Below are 18,527 nucleotides of genomic sequence, written 5' to 3'. Positions count from 1 at the left end.
TACCAGAAGCAGGGAAGTGAAAAGAAAACATTCCAAGAACTGTGTCCCTCTTCCCTCAAAGTTTCCAAGACTTATCCGGTAAAATGGGAGAATAGTGGTCTCTCTCTCCTAGAGTTATAATGATAATTCACAAGTTAATATTTGTAAAGTGCTTGATAGAATGCCAGCAAGGTAGCTGGTGTTGTTCAAGTGTTTGTTAATTAAAATATAACCCATCTAGGGGTGCCTGGGTGGCTCAGTTGGTTAAGCCTCTGACTCTTGATTTTGGCTCAGGTCCTTTTTTTTTTTTTTTTTTTCTTCTTTTTTTTTTTTCGGCTCAGGTCCTAATCTCAGGTGGCAAGATCAAGCCCCAGGCTTCACCCTCGGCGGGTAATCAGTAGGCTTCTCTTTTTCTCCCTCTGCCTCTGCCCTCCCCCTGCTCATGTTCTCTCTCTCCCTCTTTCTCTCAAAAATAAATAAATAAATAAATAAATAAATAAATAAATAAATAAATAAATAAATAAATCTTTTTTAAAAGATTTTATTTATTCATGAAAGACACGGAGAGAGAGAGGCAGAGACATAGGCAGAGGGAGACAGGCTCCCTGCAGGGGAGCCTAATGTGGGACTCTATCCTAGGACCCTGAAATCATGACCTGAGCTGAAGGCAGACACTCAACCACTGGGCCATCCAAGTGCCCTCTAAATAAATAAATCTTAAAAAAAAAAAAATTAGCCCAGATGAATTTGTCTTTTTCAGAGAGTGTATCTGTTGTATTTAAATTTGGGGGGGGGGGGCGGGGGGGGGCGGATCTCAGGTGGCTCAGCGGTTTAGCGCTGCCTTCAGCCCAGGGCATGATCCTGGAGACCTGGGATCGAGTCCCATATCTGGCTCCCTGCATGGAGCCTGCTTCTCCCTCTGCCTGTGTCTCTGCCTCTCTCTGTGTGTGTCTTTCATGAATGAATGAATAAATAAAATCTTTTTTAAAAAAATTTGGTTGCAAGTGAAAGAAAATCAAAGTTATAATGGCTCTGAAGACACAGGTTTTTTTCTCTGACTTGTGAAGGACTCTGGAGTGAGGAACTCCAGGGCTTTTGTGGGGGGACAGGAGGGGGCTGGTTCCTAGAGGGTGTCAGGGACCCTCTATTTGGTTTTCCATTGACTCCACCTCAGCACTGACTTCTTCCTCATGGTCCAAGATGGCTGCTCAAGCTCCAAGCCTCAAAGCCACATTCCAGCTAGTAAGAAGGAGGAAGAAAGGCAAAGGAACCCAGGTCTTCCTTTTAAGGACACTTCCCAGAAACTGCACATGCTTCTATTCCATCAGTCAGAACTTGGGCACAAGGCCACAGTGAGCTCCAAAGGAGGCTGAGAAATGTATCTTGATTCTGAATATCCTATTAATGGAGAGTTTTATTACCAAGGAAGATGAAGAGAATAGTATTGGTGGACAACTAGCAGTGTCTCCCCAGAATTCAAGTTTCACCCTAGGGTTTGGTTTTCAAGCCTTTGTAGCTACTAATACTAGTAACAATGCATGTGTATATGGGACTCTTCAACCCACACTGGGCTTTCCTGTCTGCTGTCTGATCTGACCACTAAAACCCTTCCAGGCACATATGTCGTTATTGTTGTTATGGTTACTGTTTCCTCTTGAACAGATGAGAAAATGGAAGTTCAGCAACTAGCTCAAGGTTCCAGAGACTACGTGATGGATCAGGGAATAGAATCTAGTCTGTCTAGCTCTTACTCCTTGGTCTGTTTTCCCACTCCATGGCACTGCCTGTGACTTCATGGCTCCCAAAGCACAAGGAAATGATCCAAAAAGATCCAACAGTGGGGCACCTGGGTGGCTCAGTGGTTGAGTGTCTGCCTTTGGCTCAGGTCATGATCCCAGGGTCCTAGGATCGAGTCCCACATCAGGCTCCCTGCTTCTCCCTCTGTGTCTCTGCCTCTCTCTGTGTGTCTCTCATGAATAAATAAATAAAATATTTTTCTAAGGGATCCCTGGGTGGCACAGCGGTTTAGCGCCTGCCTTTGGCCCAGGGCGTGATCCAAAAAAAAATTTAAAAAATATTTTTCTAAAAAATTAAAAAAAAAAAGACCTGACACTGAAGTAGAGGGACATCTGAGGTCAGGAGAATCACTGGGGATGAGGCCTGGAGCCCTTCCTGCATCTGAGGGTGGCAGTCACAAATGGCTGCCACCCTCTGCACCCCCATGGGAGAATAGGTCAGATATGCTTCTCAAAACCAGTCAGGGAAGACAGATGATAGAGGAGCAAACATATATATTTATCTATTCATGGATTTTGTTCATTTATTCAATAAATAATTGCTGATTACCTATTGGACACTGGAGATATTAAAGTGAACAAGGAACAGGTGGTCTCTGCCAACATGGAGCATCCATTCTCAGGAGGGGTTGGGGATGTCACATAATAAACAGATAACCAGGGATCCCTGGGTGGCGCAGCGGTTTGGTGCCTGCCTTTGGCCCAGGGCGCGATCCTGGAGACCCGGGATCAAATCCCACGTCAGGCTCCCGGTGCATGGAGCCTGCTTCTCCCTCTGCCTATGTCTCTGCCTCTCTCTCTCTCTCTGGACTATCATAAATAAATAAAAATAAAAAAAAATAAACAGATAACCAAAAAAGTATTTTTTTTAAGATTTTATTTGTTTATTCATGAGAGACACAGAGAGAGAGAGGCAGAGACACAGGCAGAGGGAGAAGCAGGCTCCATGCAGGGAGCCTGATGTGGGACTTGATCCCGGGTCTGCAGGATCACACCCTGGACTGAAGGCGACGCTTAAACCGCTGAGCCACTGGGGCTGCCCCCAAAAAAGTATTGTAATAAAATAAACAAATCAGGCCATGAATTTCATGAATCTCTAAATAGTATAAATGGGATGTGGCCATGGCTTCCTACCTTCCTTCCATAGGGAAGTCCACAGGGAATACCAGGAGGTATTTAAGCACAGTCCTCAACCGCCCTCACCATGAGAAGGATCCAGCTATTGGAAGAAGTGCAGGGAAAAGCACTTTAAGCACAAAGAACAGCATATGTGAGGGCCTTGAACCTGGCCCCCACTAAGCACTGTGCATGGATCATCTCTTCACCACCACCCCACCAGGCAGATGCAATTATCATCATTAAGAATAAATAATGAGGGATCCCTGGGTGGCGCAGCGGTTTGGCGCCTGCCTTTGGCCCAGGGCGCGATCCTGGAGACCCGGGATCGAGTCCCACGTCGGGCTCCCGGTGCATGGAGCCTGCTTCTCCCTCTGCCTGTGTCTCTGCCTCTCTCTCTCTCTCTCTCTGTGACTATCATAAATAAATTAAAAAAAAAAATAAAAAATAAATAAAAAAATAAAAAAAAAGAATAAATAATGAGGGCAGCCCCGGTGGCTCGGCTCGGCGGTTTAGCGCCACCTTCAGCCCAGGGCGGGATCCTGGAGACCCAGGATGAGTCCCACATTGGGCTCCCTGCATGGAGCCTGCTTCTCCCTCTGCCTGTGTCTCTGCCTCTCTCTCTCTCTCTCTCTCTCTCTCTCTCTCTCTCTCTCTATATATATATATATATATATATATATATATATATGTCTCTCATGAATAAATAAATAAAAATATTTTAAAAAAAGAATAATAAGGCTGAAATAAGAAGACAGACTCCTTGAACTCCTACATGCCTTGACTCCCTTTAGTGGCAGAGCTGGGATTTGAACCCAGGTTCATGTTACCACTGAAGCCCATGCCTCAGTAGCAATGCTCAGCCCCTTTGACCTCTCTCTAAGAAAGACGGGCATCTGTGGAGAATGGGAGCAGGTGGCAGGCACCTCCAGAGGGATGGAGGGATATTCTGGCCCTGCAACCTATGCCGCAGGCACAGCCAGCAGCACCAGGGCCACTCGCCAGGACCGTGCTGTGCTGACAGTCCCTCCCTCGTCAGAGAACCAGATCCCAGGTTTCAGCTGATATCTTGTCACTGTCAATGAGAGACTCCACTACAGCCATTAAAGAATACCATAGCTGGCTCTCTCTTCCCCTTTCCTTGAGAGAGGATTATGGAAGCATGAGGACATATGGGAGAGAATAGTAGGTAAATGGGGAATAACAACACAATAATAACCTCAGAGACTTTTATAATGCTTACTATGCTAGGTCCTGCTCCAAGGGCTCCCATGACGCTAACTTGCTTCATCTTCCAAACAACCCTAGAACAGCATCCACATTTTACAGATCAGAAAACTGAGGCCCAAAGGGTCGTATAACTTAATCAAGAGGACACAGCTAACAAATGGCAGAGCAGGGATTTGAACCCAGGTAGCTGACTCCTGAGCTCACACTTCTTTTAGCCTTTTTATTGCAAAATACGACAAACAAAAAAACACACAGAAAAGTTCCCGATGTGGGATTCCATCCCGGGAATGGATCACGCCCTGAGCAGAAGGCAGACGCTTAACCGCTGAGCCACCCAGGCGTCCCCTAAATCTCTTTCAATCTGTAAGTTCTCCCTCCATTCTTTTCTTTTTCTGTAATTTATTTATGGAAGAGCTTTAGTTGTTTGACCTGCGGACTTTCCCAGCCTGGATTTTGCCAGTGGAATACTCACGGTACAACTCAGCATGTTACTCTGTCCTCTGAATTTCATGCCAACTAGCCGCTGGATCTAGAGGCATGCTCAGACTCAGGTTCTATCCTTCTGGAAAGGCCCGGGGAGGTGGGATGGGGGCGGGGGCCTGGAATGTCTGTTTCCCTCAGTCCTTTGATCAGAGCCCATGCTGTTAACCACATTGCTATAGAGATGCTTCCCGGGTGTCCTTAGTTGCTCCGTGATTTGCTCCACCCACTGGACGCATCTGTCTCCAAAAGCGAGCCTTTTATAGGCAGCATGATTTCTGCTGCCATGGGGCTGGCTGACACTTGAAGGCAGTCCTTCAGAGGTCCCACCTGAGCTTCTCCACACTCCAGGGGCTGCAGTGGATGGGGCCCTGCCTCCCCAGTGAGCGTCATCTCTGTCTGCTCCTCTCTCCAGCCCAGTTCACCAGGCAGATGGAATTCTGCTTCGTTTCCCAAATACCCATGCTCTCCCTTACCACTGGGCCTTTGCTTGTGCTGTTGCCTCAACTAGAAACTCTATTCCTCTCACCTTCCCTGACTGAGCCTGGCTGATCCTTCAGGTCCTAGCAAATTGTCCCTCCACATCACCCCCACCCTGCCAGATTATCTTTTACATATCCTCACTTCTCCTAGGCTAACCTCATAGGTAGCCTAGGAAGCAACACTGATGCCACCACATTATGCTTGTTTTCTTAACTGTTTTCCCTGCTAGTAGAGACAGGGAGCCTGGCACAGGACCTGGTACACAGTAGGTGCACAGGAAATGTCTGTCTGGTGCACGCATGCATGACTGAATGGACTTTACGAGTTATACAGAGGCAAATCCAGGCTCAGATTTAAGGACCTTGCAGATAGTGAGAACCCTTCTAAGATGACTCACACCTAGCTCCTCCCCAAGGGAGGTAGTTAAGCAGTTGTGTGGTTCAGATCAAGAAAGAATTCCCACCTGGGATAGGGTCCATCTAGAAAAATGAGTCTTGGTTCTTGGAACATAGCAGAACCTTCTCTTCAAATGATCTTACTAGGAACCACTAAATATAAGACAGGTTCCAGAGGAGAAGTTTGAGTTTCAGCATCGGTGGAGGCAGAAGCCCAGCCCCTGGGTTTCCCCTTGTCCTGAGCACTAGAGTTTCTCTGAACAGTGGCCTGGCTATATTCTCAAGTCGCTTTATCCTAGCCACTATGTCTGTGATTAGGAGGCCACCACACTGGGGAAAGAAAGTGTCCTAGCTGACACCCTAACTCCGCCCCCTCCCTGTGGTGCCATCAGGGGCTCATCCTATCAGCTGACAGAGATGCCCACAGAAGCCCTCTTTCTATGAACTGTTCCTCTGGCCCTCCAGGCCATTGTGTTTCTGTAACCGTGTAGATCTGAGGGCTCTAGGCTGAGCCAAGCCAATACAGGAGCGGGCAGGGCCGCAGGCCTGCCTCATGGGGCACAGAGCCAAGGGCTTAGTCTCAGAATTGGATTATGAGAATGAATTTGGAACTCCCAGCACCCCCTCTGGCCTCACGGACATGGGGATTACCCAGGCCTCTGGCCGGGGGCCCTCAGGTCTTCCCACATTCCCTGCCAAATCTGAGAACAAGGATCCTGTCTCTGCTGCAGCATAAGGGCAGGGATTTCTCCACTCACCACCCACTTCCAGCCTTTGGCTCACAGCCCCCTGCTGCCTGGAGCACACCTGCTTCCCACATGTCTGGGACTTACAGCAGTGTTATTCAAATTGTGGCCCATTAGGTAGGAGGGCTCTTTTCAGTGCCCTTTCTTGGGGATAAACCTTTTGCTTCCCCCAGAATCTACTGCTTGTCTCTATAGCCTTGACTGGGGGAATTCAATGCTTTGGTGAAGTTTCTATTCTGTTCTCTGGCAAGAATACTCTTCTGTCATGGGCACTCTTGATTTGTTGAGGCTTTTAGAAACCAAACTGTGGTCCCTGACTGACAGCAAGAACATCCCCTGGGAGCTTGTTAGAGATGCAAATTCATGGACCCCACCTCAGAGCCTGAATCAGTATCACTAGGGTGGGGCCCGGATATGTGGTTTAACAAAATCTCCAGGTGATTCTTACATGCTAATGTTTGAGAACCACAGGCTCAAAGTGCACAGGTCCCTCCTGCACACCTGTCTGGTTATTCCCTAACCCCATCAAAAATTCTGGGCAACTTCTACCCACTAACATCTCCTTTATGTGAATGGCAGCCCTAGGAAGGGAGTAACATGATGCCCTGAGAGCACTTCCTGGGGCTTTATTATCTTTTATTGTTCCCCTATTACATACGGGGCTCAGTGAGGGGACAGGACTGGCCCCAAGTCACACAGCAAGTAAACCCAGGACCTAACAACTATACTATCCCGCTCCTCACTCTGCAGAGCAGGCGGTAGCTGTCTGGACATCTGTTCCACACACACACACCCTGAGATTTCCTCCATGGCAAATGCGTTATCCTCAGGAAAGCCTCTCCTGACCTCCCCGGAGTCCACCAGGCCTCCTTAGAGCCTACCACAGGTCCCTGCATTTTTCCCTCCTAAAAGCATCACAATTTGTAACCATGTTATTGAAGGACTTTGTGTCTGTCTTCCCGCCAGGCTGGAAAACTCCGGGAGGACAGGAAGTGGGCAGACCCTGCTGGATGCTCACCCAACATCTATTCTCCTTTTTGTACAGAGCCTGCGTTTGTGTGGGACAGTTGGGTACCCAGCCAGGTCACTACCACCCCCAGGGTCCCCTCCAGCTAGAGATATGGGGTTCTGGCTTCTGAGATGACGGTGGGTACCTAATGGGGTGCAATAAATGCACGTTGAATGCAGGACTGTCGGGCCAGCTCTGGGTGTGCAGTTGGTCCTTGGGGAGTGCGCACCATCTGACCAGGCCCAAGAAGCAAAGACCGCCCGGCCACAGCTGCCCTTGCCTTGGAAATGCTTTTATTGGTTCCGAGAGAACAGGGCTGTGGCGAGCTGGGACGGGCAGAGAGCGAAGGAGGCGGCGAGAGGCTTTGCCCCGGGGCGGACATGCTGTGCGGGGGCTGCTGGCGGCTCCCTGGCCCACCCCGCCAGCAGCAGCTGGGTCCTTGGCACTTGGCGCCCGGCGCACCTCTGCCGGCTTGGCACTGGGGCCTCCTCGGTGGCGGGCGCCCCCCTTTCCAGTTGCAGGAGTTGTGAGTCTTTCACAGTGCGGAGGGGTGGGGGTCCGGGGTGCAGGCAGGCCCCGTCCGCCAGTCCATCCTGGGCTCTCGGCGGCTGCGGCGGGGCGACGCGAGCTCCGGCTCCTCTTCTCCCGCCCGGGAGCTTGGCAGTCCTGGAAGGGCCCCCGTGGCCTCAGCGGGACATCATCCGGACAAACTCTGGGAGGGCACAGGAGCACCGTCAGGCCCGTCAGGCCCGGGAGCTCAGGCGGCGCCTCCAAATCTCCCTCCCGGATCCGAGGCCGCGCCCCCTCCTCCCACGCCCCCCCCCCCCCCCCCCCAGGTGGCCGTCTCCAGCCCTTTGGCCTCTTTCCATCCATCTTGGGCCCCGCAGCTGGCGGGGGCGCTGTCTCAGCTACACAGCTGACCCCTCCAAAACCTCTTAGGGCTCCCTGCCAGAAAATATCCAATATCCTGATGAGGCCTCCCTGCCATGGCCCCAGCTGACGTCTTTCTCACTGCTCACCCCCATCCCTGAGCTCCAGCCACCAGATCGGATCACCCTTTCAGTGCAGCTGGCACCCTCCCCCTCCCTCCGCCTCTCAGCTTGGTCTGCAACCTGTCTCCTCTCTCTTCTCTTTCTTTTAACTAGATTTGACTATTTGGAGCAGTTTTAGGTTCACAGCAAAATTATGCAGGAAGTCCGGAGTTCCATTTAGACCCTGCCCCACACCTGCACAGCCTCCTCCACCATCAACATCCCGCACCCAGAGTGGGACTTTTGTTACAATCGATGAACCTACACTGATGTGTCATTATCACCCAGAGGCCACAGTAACATTCAGGTTCATCCTTGGTGCTGTTCATTCTATGGGTTGGGGCAAATGTATAATGATATGTATCTGCCGCTATCATATCATTCAGAATGGTCTCACTGCCCTAAAAATCCCCTGTGCTCCACCGGCTCATCCCTCTCTCCCCCTAAACTCCTGGCAACCACTGATCTTTTTACATCTCCTTAGTTTTGTCTTTTCAAGAATGTTATACGGTTGGAATCACACACTATGTAGCCTTTTCAGATTGGCTTCTTTCACTTAGTGATATGCACGGAAGATTTCTCCATGTCTCTTCATGGTTTGATAGCTCATTTCTTTATAGTGTGAATAATATTCCATTGTCACAGTTTAATCCACTCACCAACTGAAGGACATCTTGTTTGCTTCCAGGTTTTAGCAATTGTAATAAATAAAGCTGCTATAAACATCTGTGTGCAGGTTTCTATGTGGTTGGAAATTTTAATTCATTTGGGGAAATACCTCTTCCTCCTTGTTCACCTGGTGGCTCCTACTCATCTATTAGGGCTCTACTTATTTATAGCCTCCTCCAGGAAGCCTTCCCTAATCCCCCCTCTAGCTTGGCACAGATGCCCTTTCTGTACCCCACAGCTTGCTGTATTTCCCCCAAAACAACATGGACTATACTGTTGGCTTCTGCTTTCCTTGCTGGTCTCGGGCTTCTCGAGGCAGATCTTGACACACAGTAGGTGTACAACGTATGCTGGCAGAATAAATGGGGGGTGCTTGGCTTAAAGGGAAGGGCTGTCATCTGGGAGAGTGGGGGTGATACCAGGACATAGAACGACCTAAAAATTTCAGATCTGGTGGCAGCAAAGCCTTCTTTCCTTGTAGCCACCCACAATCACTTCAAACTTGGAGTCTACTTGCTCCCCAGAAAAGACCTCCCAACCTTCGTATTCTGGATTCAATCACACTCTGGCACATGTTTATCTTGACTTTCTGCTTAGAATGCAAGCTCATAGAGTACGAAGTCAATGTTTTACTGTATTTTTGCCCTGTCTCCCCTAGTTGTCTTGAATGGTATCATACAGTCTTATGTATGTAGTGGCTGAGATTCCAGATCTGGTGTATGATCCGGCTCTGCATCTTAATAGTTAGGCAATCTCAAGTAAGTCATATGAATTCTCTGAGCCTCCGTGTCGTCATCTGTAATGTGACACAATAATAGTGCAATCCAGAGAGTGAGAATCAAATGGGATAACATATGTAAGTATACTTAGTACAGTGGCTGGTATACAATACATGTATAATAAATGGTAACTATTATAATTATTACTGATTCCTTAAAAAAAAAAACACTTTTACTGAGCATTAGTTATGTGCCAGGTGCTGAATTATGAGGAAATGTAGAGATAAAATGTTCTTCTCCAAAAGTTCCAACAAGCAGAGCTACAACTAGCACCCGAGGGACAGTGTGAAGAATGAGGGAGGGTAAGCCTGAGGTGCCATGAAAGCCCAGAAAAGAGGAATTTGGCCTAGGAACCAGCGAGGAAGTGCCAGAGGAAGTGGCCCCACTGCTGAGTCTTGAAGGATGAAGAGAATTTAATCCAGCTAAAGAACAGAATAAAAGGCATCTTGACAAAAAGAACAGTGCATTCAAACCAGAGCTTGGCAGGATCATGGACCACAAGTACAGGGGTATGGCTTTAAGGTGGAGTGTGAGTAAAAGAACAGCAGGAGCTGCAAATGGGGAGGTGATCTGTGGTCTGATCTCCAGGGACCTGAGTATAGATTGAGCAATGGGGTGCTCCAAAAATATCTACCATGGATGGATGCAGGAGTAGGTGGACAGATAAATGGGTAGAGATGGATGGATGGTTGGATGGATGGGTAGGTGGATATAGATGGGAAAGGATCCCACAAACAGATCAATGGAAGTGTGGGTAAATGTATAGGAAGATGGATGGAGATATATGAATGTATGAACATAGAGGTATAGATGTATGGATAGATAGAGGTACATGAGTAAATGGATGCATGGGTGAATGTACAGAAAAATGAATAGATACGTGGATAGATATGTAAGTGGATGAATAAATGCTAGGATGGATAATTGTTTAGAGATGAATGAGTGGTTAGACACCTGACACATAAAGAGATGCATGAATGAATGAACAGATGGAGAGAGAGATTTGGCAAGATGGATTGATGGATGGATGGGGTAGGAATGAATGGGAAGGTGGATTTGGAAGGTGGATTACAGGGGTGCATGGATGGAGGGGTAAGAGATGGAAGGGTGGGAGCATGGAAAGTTGGAATTTTGATGGATACACAGTTGGCCTGGCTTGGCTTCTCTTGTACATTCAAACCCCACCTACCTTCAAAGTCTACTCGTCCATCCCCATTGAGATCCACATCTCGGATAATTTCCTCTATGTCTCGATGTCCCACCTGATGGCCCAGGAGTTTCCTCATGGCCTCTCGCAACTCACTGGTGCTTATCTCTCCGTCACCATTGGTGTCAAACTAGAGAGGGCAGGGAGCAGAGAGGGGTAGCTCCAATGCCGGGAATGTAGAAGCAGATCCCAAGGTTGGGCTCTTTTTCCAGCCTCATTGTCCCCCAGCTCCAGAAACCCTTCTCTTTCCAAGCTCCTTCCCCTGGTACGTGATCCAGGGCTCAGGTTTCTCTTCAAGTAACCATCCTGGAGTTGGAATCCTAACAATCACCCCACCACCACCTCTGTCTGTCCAGGGCCCATTACTCACTTCTCGGAAAGCATCTCGAAGTTCCTTCACTCCAATCATATCTGCTGTTTCCGCCAGGAGTTTAGGTCCCATTAGCTCTACAAAGTCATCAAAATCCACATGGCCACCCACTGGAGACAGAGGAAAGGGCTAGGTCATTCATCCAACTACTCCCTCATCTCTAATTAGGCAAAGGAAGGCACTGTGAACCTCTCCTTGACCTATTCAGTGCCAGGTCGAGGGTACAACCAAAGGCCAAATGAGGACAGAGAAGTGACCATGGACAGGTGGTTTATCAAAGAATGGCTCAGGGAAGGGATGCCTGGGTGGCTCAGTGGTTGAGTGTCTGTCTGCCTTTGGCTCAGGTCATGATCCCAGGGTCCTGGGATTGAGTCCCACATCAGGCTCCTTGATGATCAGGAGCTTGCTTCTCCCTTTGCCTATGTCTCTGCCTCTCTCTCTGTGTATATCATGAATAAATAAATAAAATCTTTAAAAAAAAATTTTTTTTTTCAGAGACAGAGAGACAAAGACAAACAAGCAGAAAGGTAGAGAAAGCAGAAGTTAGGAGCATCTGGCCCATATGCCCCAGGGCTTACTCTTGTCCTGCAAAAGGAGGCTCACTCCAATAAGATCCCAAAGCAGGTAGGAGTGCTGGAGCAGTGACACACACCCCACCCCTTGCTCACAACACCTTTCAGCCACTGACTGACAAAACACCTGGCTTGGAGAGGCCAGGGCTCTAACCTCAAGATGGGCACAGTACACTAACTCCCAGAGCTGCCTGGAGGAATGAGATTCTCAATACTAGTGGTGCTAGCTGGCTTGAGAGTTCACCCCCTGTGGGCTCCTTCTCTTTGTGGCCTCACTTCCCTATTCCCTGTTGACCCTTCTCTTCACCTTCCAGAGAAACTGCTTGTACCCAAATCCTTGTCTCTGCGGTCTGCTTCTAGGAGAACCCAAACTAAGCCAGAGAATAACAAAGGAGTAATGGCTTCCCTTCTGTTCAACAGCCCCTGTAGGCCACATGCAGGGCTGTGTGGCAGGTACTCCCTCGCTGACTTTCTGTGCTCCTCTCATTTCACAGATTACAGCAGAGGAAACAGGCCCAGAGACTCTAAGCAGTTTGCTCCAGGTTATAGAAGCTGGCCCAGAGCTGAAATCAGCCTGTGTGACTGCAGAGGACTGCGAGGGTAGGAATGGGAAGGGCAGGTGGTGCCCAGGGGAGGGACTCACGGTTCATGTTGATCTGTTGGGACAGCTCAATGAGCTCCATCTCAGTAGGCATGTAACCCATGGTGCGCATGCAGTTGCCCAGGTCCCGGCAGTTGATGTAGCCGTCCTTGTCCTTATCAAATTCTCGGAAGGCCTCTCGGAGCTCTGAGAGAAAGAACAAAAGTGGGCACAGCTAGACAAAAGGATAAAAGTGGGACTTGTGAAGCCTCTGGGCAGAGGCAGCCCAAGCCCCACCCCCACCCCTGTCCCTGAGCCAGAGCCTAGAACTGCCAGGACTACACTCCCCTGATCCTCAGCGCCCCACAGACAATGCCCAGCCCTGTACCAGGCCACATTCCCAGAAGGCCAAGATGTCTCTGCCTCTCTTCACACCAGTATCCCTTCCCTCACCTTCCTGGACAGCTGAGCAACCCTTTCCCCTAAGGGGCTGGGTCTTACCTTCAATCTCCTCTGGCCGCAGTGATCTGTCCTGAAACAAAAGAATGTGTCCTATTAGCAGCTGTAAGGGGCCTAGAGGTCACAAAATGCCCAGGCTGGGGACTATACGAGGGACAACGAGCACACTGGGTGGAGGGAGGGCCAGCACACATCTTTGAGGGGGAAAGGTGCAGCCCACATCTCTCATAGACACAGAAGATGCCCAGGGACCCCAGAGCCCCATTCAACCTGCGTACAGAAACTCTGTGTCCCCATTCCAGACACCAGAATGTGTCAGAGGACAGAGTTGTTCTGGAGGCAAAACCCTGTAAATAAAGTGGAGTGGACGGGTTGCTGTGGGTTACAACAGAAGGAAGGCCTGCAAGGCAATGGGGAAAGGGCTGGAGGGACAGAAAGCCAGAACTGGACAGGCTGCCAGAGAGGGAGGGAGAGGAGGAGGAGGAGGAGCCAAGGGTGTGGAGGCAGAAGTAGGGCATCGCCCACCTTCTCCCACCAGACCCTCATCCTACCTCTTGCCTGTAATGGGACACGGCCTAGGACCCTGGGGGCTGCCGGTGCTGCTGGCTGCTGCCAGGGTCCAAAGCACACATCTCCAGCTTCGCGCAGAGCCCAGGTCTCCTTGGGGACTCAAGGAAACTCTGGGTCTAGGCATCTGGACAGATGGCAGAGAAGTCTCCAGAGAGCAGGCCCAGAGGATACATGGGGTAGACTCTGGCTAGTGAGGTGCCAGTCACCCCAGGCCTTCCCAGGAGGCAGACAGATCAGCATGAAATGGATGCCCAGCCGGACCTGTTCAGTAGGCCCCAAAGCTGGCACCCACAGCACATCCTCCCCACGTATCGCAGCTCTCTGACTTCTGGCAGGTAGAATGTGGCAGGGTGTGCCCACCCTGAGTGAGCACATACCAGATGCGGGCACACCCCTCCTGAACACAGACACGCAGGCGGGCCCCAGTGAGCATGAAGCATCTCAGCTGGGCACGCTGGCTGTTCTAGCCAAGGGGTCAAGGCAGCAAGAGACAGCTTTTGCCCACCCACTGCAAGCTGGCCCCATCGCAAGAGACCCTAGCTATGAAACTCAGAATTTTCTAGAAAGGGGCTGCTGAGCAACATCTCGTGAGACAACCAGGTGCACAGGACCTCAGGCTCAGAAGTGGCTAAATGTGACAGGACAGTGTTGACAGTGTACATGAGCTGTGAATGAGCAGGCTACACACTACCCCGTTCAGCATGTGGCATTTCTAGGTGAGGGCAGGATTCACTGAAGGTATGTGTATGTCTCCGCAAGATGATGGTATGGACTTCCACCATAAAACCTGTCACCGTGTACACTGCGAGTGTTGTCACTCCATTCCTAGTCACACTTGGATCTTGGGTGGCCAAAAATAATGATTTTTGCAAAACCCTGTACCCCCAATAAGTGAAGTGAGTAAATAGGTGAGTGTATGTGTGTACATACCCGTGCAGAGTGTATTCGCTAGGACAAATCACTCAGATATGAGTCCTTTCCCACTCTTCAAGCCTCAAGCAGCCTCTCTTTCTCCAGGACCCAGCTCTACAGGATTGGAGAGGAACAGGGTGCTACCCTACTGCAGCCTCCTCCCCTTCTTGCATAGCTGGAACCAGGGAGCAGGCAAGCCAGGTACCCCTTCTCGGTGTGCCTCTGGCAAAGTCCAGGTGGCCAGCCCTTGGATCACATGCTCCCCTTGTGGAGCATTTGGGGGTATGTGTAGAAGAGCCACAGGTGCACACCAATGTGTTAGGGAAACCGTGAGCACCATCCCCAGGGGTCAGACGGGAGGAGAGTACATGCACATACTAGCACATACTGTCTCCCCAACGTATGCGGTTTGGAAGAAGAGCTCAGCCTCCAGAGCCAGACAAACTCAAGTGCAAAGCCCAGAGTTGCTCCTTCCTAGCTGTGGGACCACAGGCAGGTCACTTCAGCATTCTGAGCCATGGTGTCCTCATCATAAAATAGGTTAATACCAGCACCCATGTTACCGGGCCTTTGCGAGCATCCCATGAGACAATATCTGTAAAGTATTTAGCATGTGGCATTCAACAAGTGGAACCCTCAAATGTTTGTATCTGTAACATCATCACCCTCCTCCTGTGACTGTTCAGATATCTGAAGGAGGCTGCCGGGATATAGTAGCTGCTTGCGGCTATTTAAATTGGAATAGGAAGCAAATGAAATGAACAATTCAGGTCCTCAGTTGTACTAGCCACTCTCAAGTGCTCAATAGCCACATGTGGCTGATGGCTACTATATCGGGCAGCATGGCTTGTAGAATATTTCCATCACTATAGGAAGTTCTCCCGGACAGGCCTGTGTATTCAGAACTGCTGTTAAGAGAACAGGGAGCCTTTGCATCAGACTTCCCGGGTTTGAATCCAACCTCTACACCCACTAGCTGTGATCTTGAACATGTTTATCTCTCCAACTCAGTTTCCTTATCTGTAAATGAGAGATGATAATAGGACTTACCTCTCAGAGCTGCTCTGAGCCTGACATGAGACAATGCACCAAAGCACTTAGCACAGAGCCTCACACAGAGTAAGTGCTCAAGAAGATAAGAAAGCAAACAAAAAAACATTAGCTGCTATGTTACTTCTTGCTGGTGGAGGTGGACTCACCAGTGCTTTGCAGCCATGGGTGGGAAATATGGAGGGTCAGAATCACACATTGAGGGGTTGGGGTGTATCCATGAGGGGACATGGCTTGCTTCATACAGAGCCCCTCTTCTTCCCAGCACCTCCTCATGCCCTCTGAAGCCAAGTCAAGTGCGGCTCCACTGGGGCCAACTTACGTACAGGCTGCCTGTTCTCAGCGAAGCCCTTGCGCAGGAAAATGCAGGCAGGGCCCAGCAGGTTGTGCATGACGGCACAGTTCTGGGCCAGCATCAAGAGCGGTCCCGGGAGCTCACCGCTGGCTGCCAGCCCCTCCTCGCTCGTCTGCACCACTGTCTGCACCACCGTGTAGCTGCTCTTCTCCTCCTGGCGCATCTTCAGCCAGCACCAAGCAAATACAAAAGAGAGGCAGGCTGTCATCTCCCTGCCCCATTGGCCCTCCTGGCCTCAGCCCAGCTCCTGGTCCTAGAAGGGGCTCTCCTCAAGGAGGAGACCCCTGAGAGTCAAACAGTGGGATTCGGAGAGCTCTCAGGATGATGGGAGGCAGGAGCCAAATTGGCTCAACAGATGGAGTCTCTGATCCTTGATTGAAACGGATGCTCCAGGGAGAGCTGGGGATGACACCCATTGTGTGGGACGTGTGCACACACATGCTCACGACACATCCACATGTACAGAATCACACACTCACGTGAATGTGGGAGCTTAGAGACAAGGAGGCGGACAGAGGCTTCTGCTCCAACCAATGGGAAGCACTCACTCAGAGACTGAGTACTGGCCTTGCCACTTGCTCCCAAATGGACTTCCGGCCCTGCCCCCCTGCTGGACCCCACCAGAAGGCAGTGGGGACCGTCAGAGCTGGGAACACACAGAACAGGTTCAGATAGGCTGCTGGACCAGCAAGTGCACACACAGAGGCCTAGCTAACACAGCTGAGCAGGTAGGGTAGGAGGGAAGCCTAGGGCAAAATGGAGACTATAGATTCCCTCTGAAGGGGCAGTATTACTTAATTCAGCCTAATGTTTCCAGATCTTCTGATTTTATGCTCTGCCTGGGCCAAGCAAAGCCCATCTGTGGATCAGATTCTTCCCAATTTGCAGCCTCAAGACTAGACACTCTCTGCCCCCCAGCAGCTCTCCTTCTTCCCCCTCCCGTCTCTGGCTCCCTGCCCAGCCCAGCTTGCCCGACCTCTAGAGGCTGAGGCAGGGGCCCTCTCTGCTTACCGAATATAGCTGTGCTCCCAGGCCCTGGCCCTCCCCTCCTCCTCCCCGATGGTTCCCATGCAGCTATAAAAAGTCAGCACTGCCCACAGACCATCCCCTTAGGACAACAGCAGCATCTAGTCACAACATTCTATTCCACCCTGGCCTCCCCAGGATGCCCAAGGCCCCCCAGGATCCAGGACAGGGCACTCTGCCTTCAGTCCTGAGCTTGGATGCCTCCTCTCAGTGTGAGGATTTGGAGGCAAATCTTCCCAAGGAGAAACAGAGCAGCTATAACTTGCAGGGCTGTCTTTGCCCTAGAACCCCAGAGCTGCATACCCTACTCTTGTATCCTGCTGTACTACACTTCTGCCAGACTCCTCCAGCTCGCAGAAGGACATGGCCAGAAGATCCTGTGACCCAGGGGGCAGCTTGTCCTGCCAGGCTGAGAAGCAGAACAAGTTCCCCCAGGCTTACCTCACCCTCCCTCTCCTCTTGTGTGTCTTCTCCCCAAAGCCCCACACTCTGGGGCTACAGACTGGACTCCCTTCCAACTTCCTAAGCCTCTTCTAGTCTGAGAGGGAGGAGCAGTATCCTGGTTCAGACCCGGAGTGAAGGTCCTCAGCACAAGGCCCAAGTTCAGTGACTGCAATAAGGGTGGGTCTTTGGTTGTCTCGGAACTTGACAAATGTTTAACAGTCCAAGGGCCATTCTGGTTTGATGACTAAAAGAGGTCAGAGCCTCAGCCATACTTGCACAGGCTTCTAGGACCCAGGCTAGAAGGCTTGCAGGTTCTGCAAGGGCGGAACCCGGGAGACTTTCCTCACTGGGAGGCTAGCCCAGAGGAAGCCCAAGAGTAGAGAGCGGCTGGACCCCAAGAAATAATCTCCCGAGCTATGTGTAGAGAATCAGCCTTTTTGTTTCTGGCTGAGCCTCGCACACTTGGCTCACAGTGAGCACAAGCCAGGAGGGAGGAGGCAGCAGGCAGCACAGAACTCTGAGAGGCAATTTAGTACACTGGCTCTGGGCTCAAACAGTCTTGGGGACACATTCTGTCTCTGCCGCTTGCTTGCTATGTGACCTTGGGCAGGTGACTTCACTCCTCTGTGCTCTAGTTTCCTTCTCTGTCCAGCGGGAATAAACTCAGGATCCTTGTGAGAAATAAATGAGCTATTGCATAGTGCCTGGAGCATGGTAAGAGCCGAATACATGGAGTTGCCATGGGGATGAGAATGACGGTGATGACGATGATGACGATGGTGGAGATGCAACATAAGAGATGCAGGGAGCCAGAAGGCATTTACTTCTGGCTCCAGAGGAAGTGGGAGCATATTTGCCAATCAGGGAAGAACTGAGAAGGGATGGAGAAGAACGCGTTCCCACAAAGGAGGCACCAGTGGTGGCTGGGGAATTTCCACTCCATCTCTTTATCATAATACTGCCTGGCACCAAGTTGCCAGGAGGCTGCTGTTCTTCCCTGGCCAATGATAGCACCTGACAGCCTAGTCCTGTCCTGCACAGAGCCCGGAGCAGGCTGCCTCTCCCCCTTCCTGGCTCCCTGGCTACCACACTTGGGAAGCCAAGTGGGCAGTGGCCCATAGGCTCACAATATCTCCTGGCACCAAAGGGACAGCTCCCAAGTGTAGCATGGCAACAGGGTCAGCTGGCCTCATGACCTAACAGCTTTCTAACAAGGCAAGCTATCCAAGAGAAGGCAAGTCAAAGCTCTCTCTCCTTGAAGGTATTCAG

The 18,527-nt window shown here is 50.5% G+C and overlaps 1 protein-coding gene across 5 annotated transcripts in view; it reads right to left on the bottom strand.

The window, feature by feature from the left end:
• Positions 1–7,505: 7,505 nt before the first annotated feature.
• The window catches only part of CABP1 (calcium binding protein 1), a 30,893-nt gene continuing 19,871 nt past the window's right edge, over positions 7,506–18,527 (bottom strand). For 3 of the 5 annotated variants that reach the window (XM_038575310.1, XM_038575309.1, XM_038575308.1), the window contains 6 exons: positions 15,760–15,951; positions 12,944–12,974; positions 12,506–12,649; positions 11,291–11,400; positions 10,903–11,050; positions 7,506–7,946 (listed from right to left, as the gene is read on the bottom strand). In XM_038575310.1, the coding sequence (XP_038431238.1) occupies positions 7,921–7,946; positions 10,903–11,050; positions 11,291–11,400; positions 12,506–12,649; positions 12,944–12,974; positions 15,760–15,951 (651 nt within the window). In that variant the 3' untranslated portion in view covers positions 7,506–7,920. The remainder of the gene's footprint in view (positions 7,947–10,902; positions 11,051–11,290; positions 11,401–12,505; positions 12,650–12,943; positions 12,975–15,759; positions 15,952–18,527) is intronic. The other 2 variants (XM_038575307.1, XM_038575311.1) reach the window with 1 other exon arrangement.

The sequence above is a fragment of the Canis lupus genome, chromosome 26 (genome assembly GCF_011100685.1).
Source record: "Canis lupus familiaris isolate Mischka breed German Shepherd chromosome 26, alternate assembly UU_Cfam_GSD_1.0, whole genome shotgun sequence".
Classification (NCBI taxonomy): Eukaryota; Metazoa; Chordata; class Mammalia; order Carnivora; family Canidae; genus Canis; species Canis lupus.
Note: the sequence above shows the minus strand (reverse complement) of the source record. Positions and strands in the feature narration are given on the sequence as shown.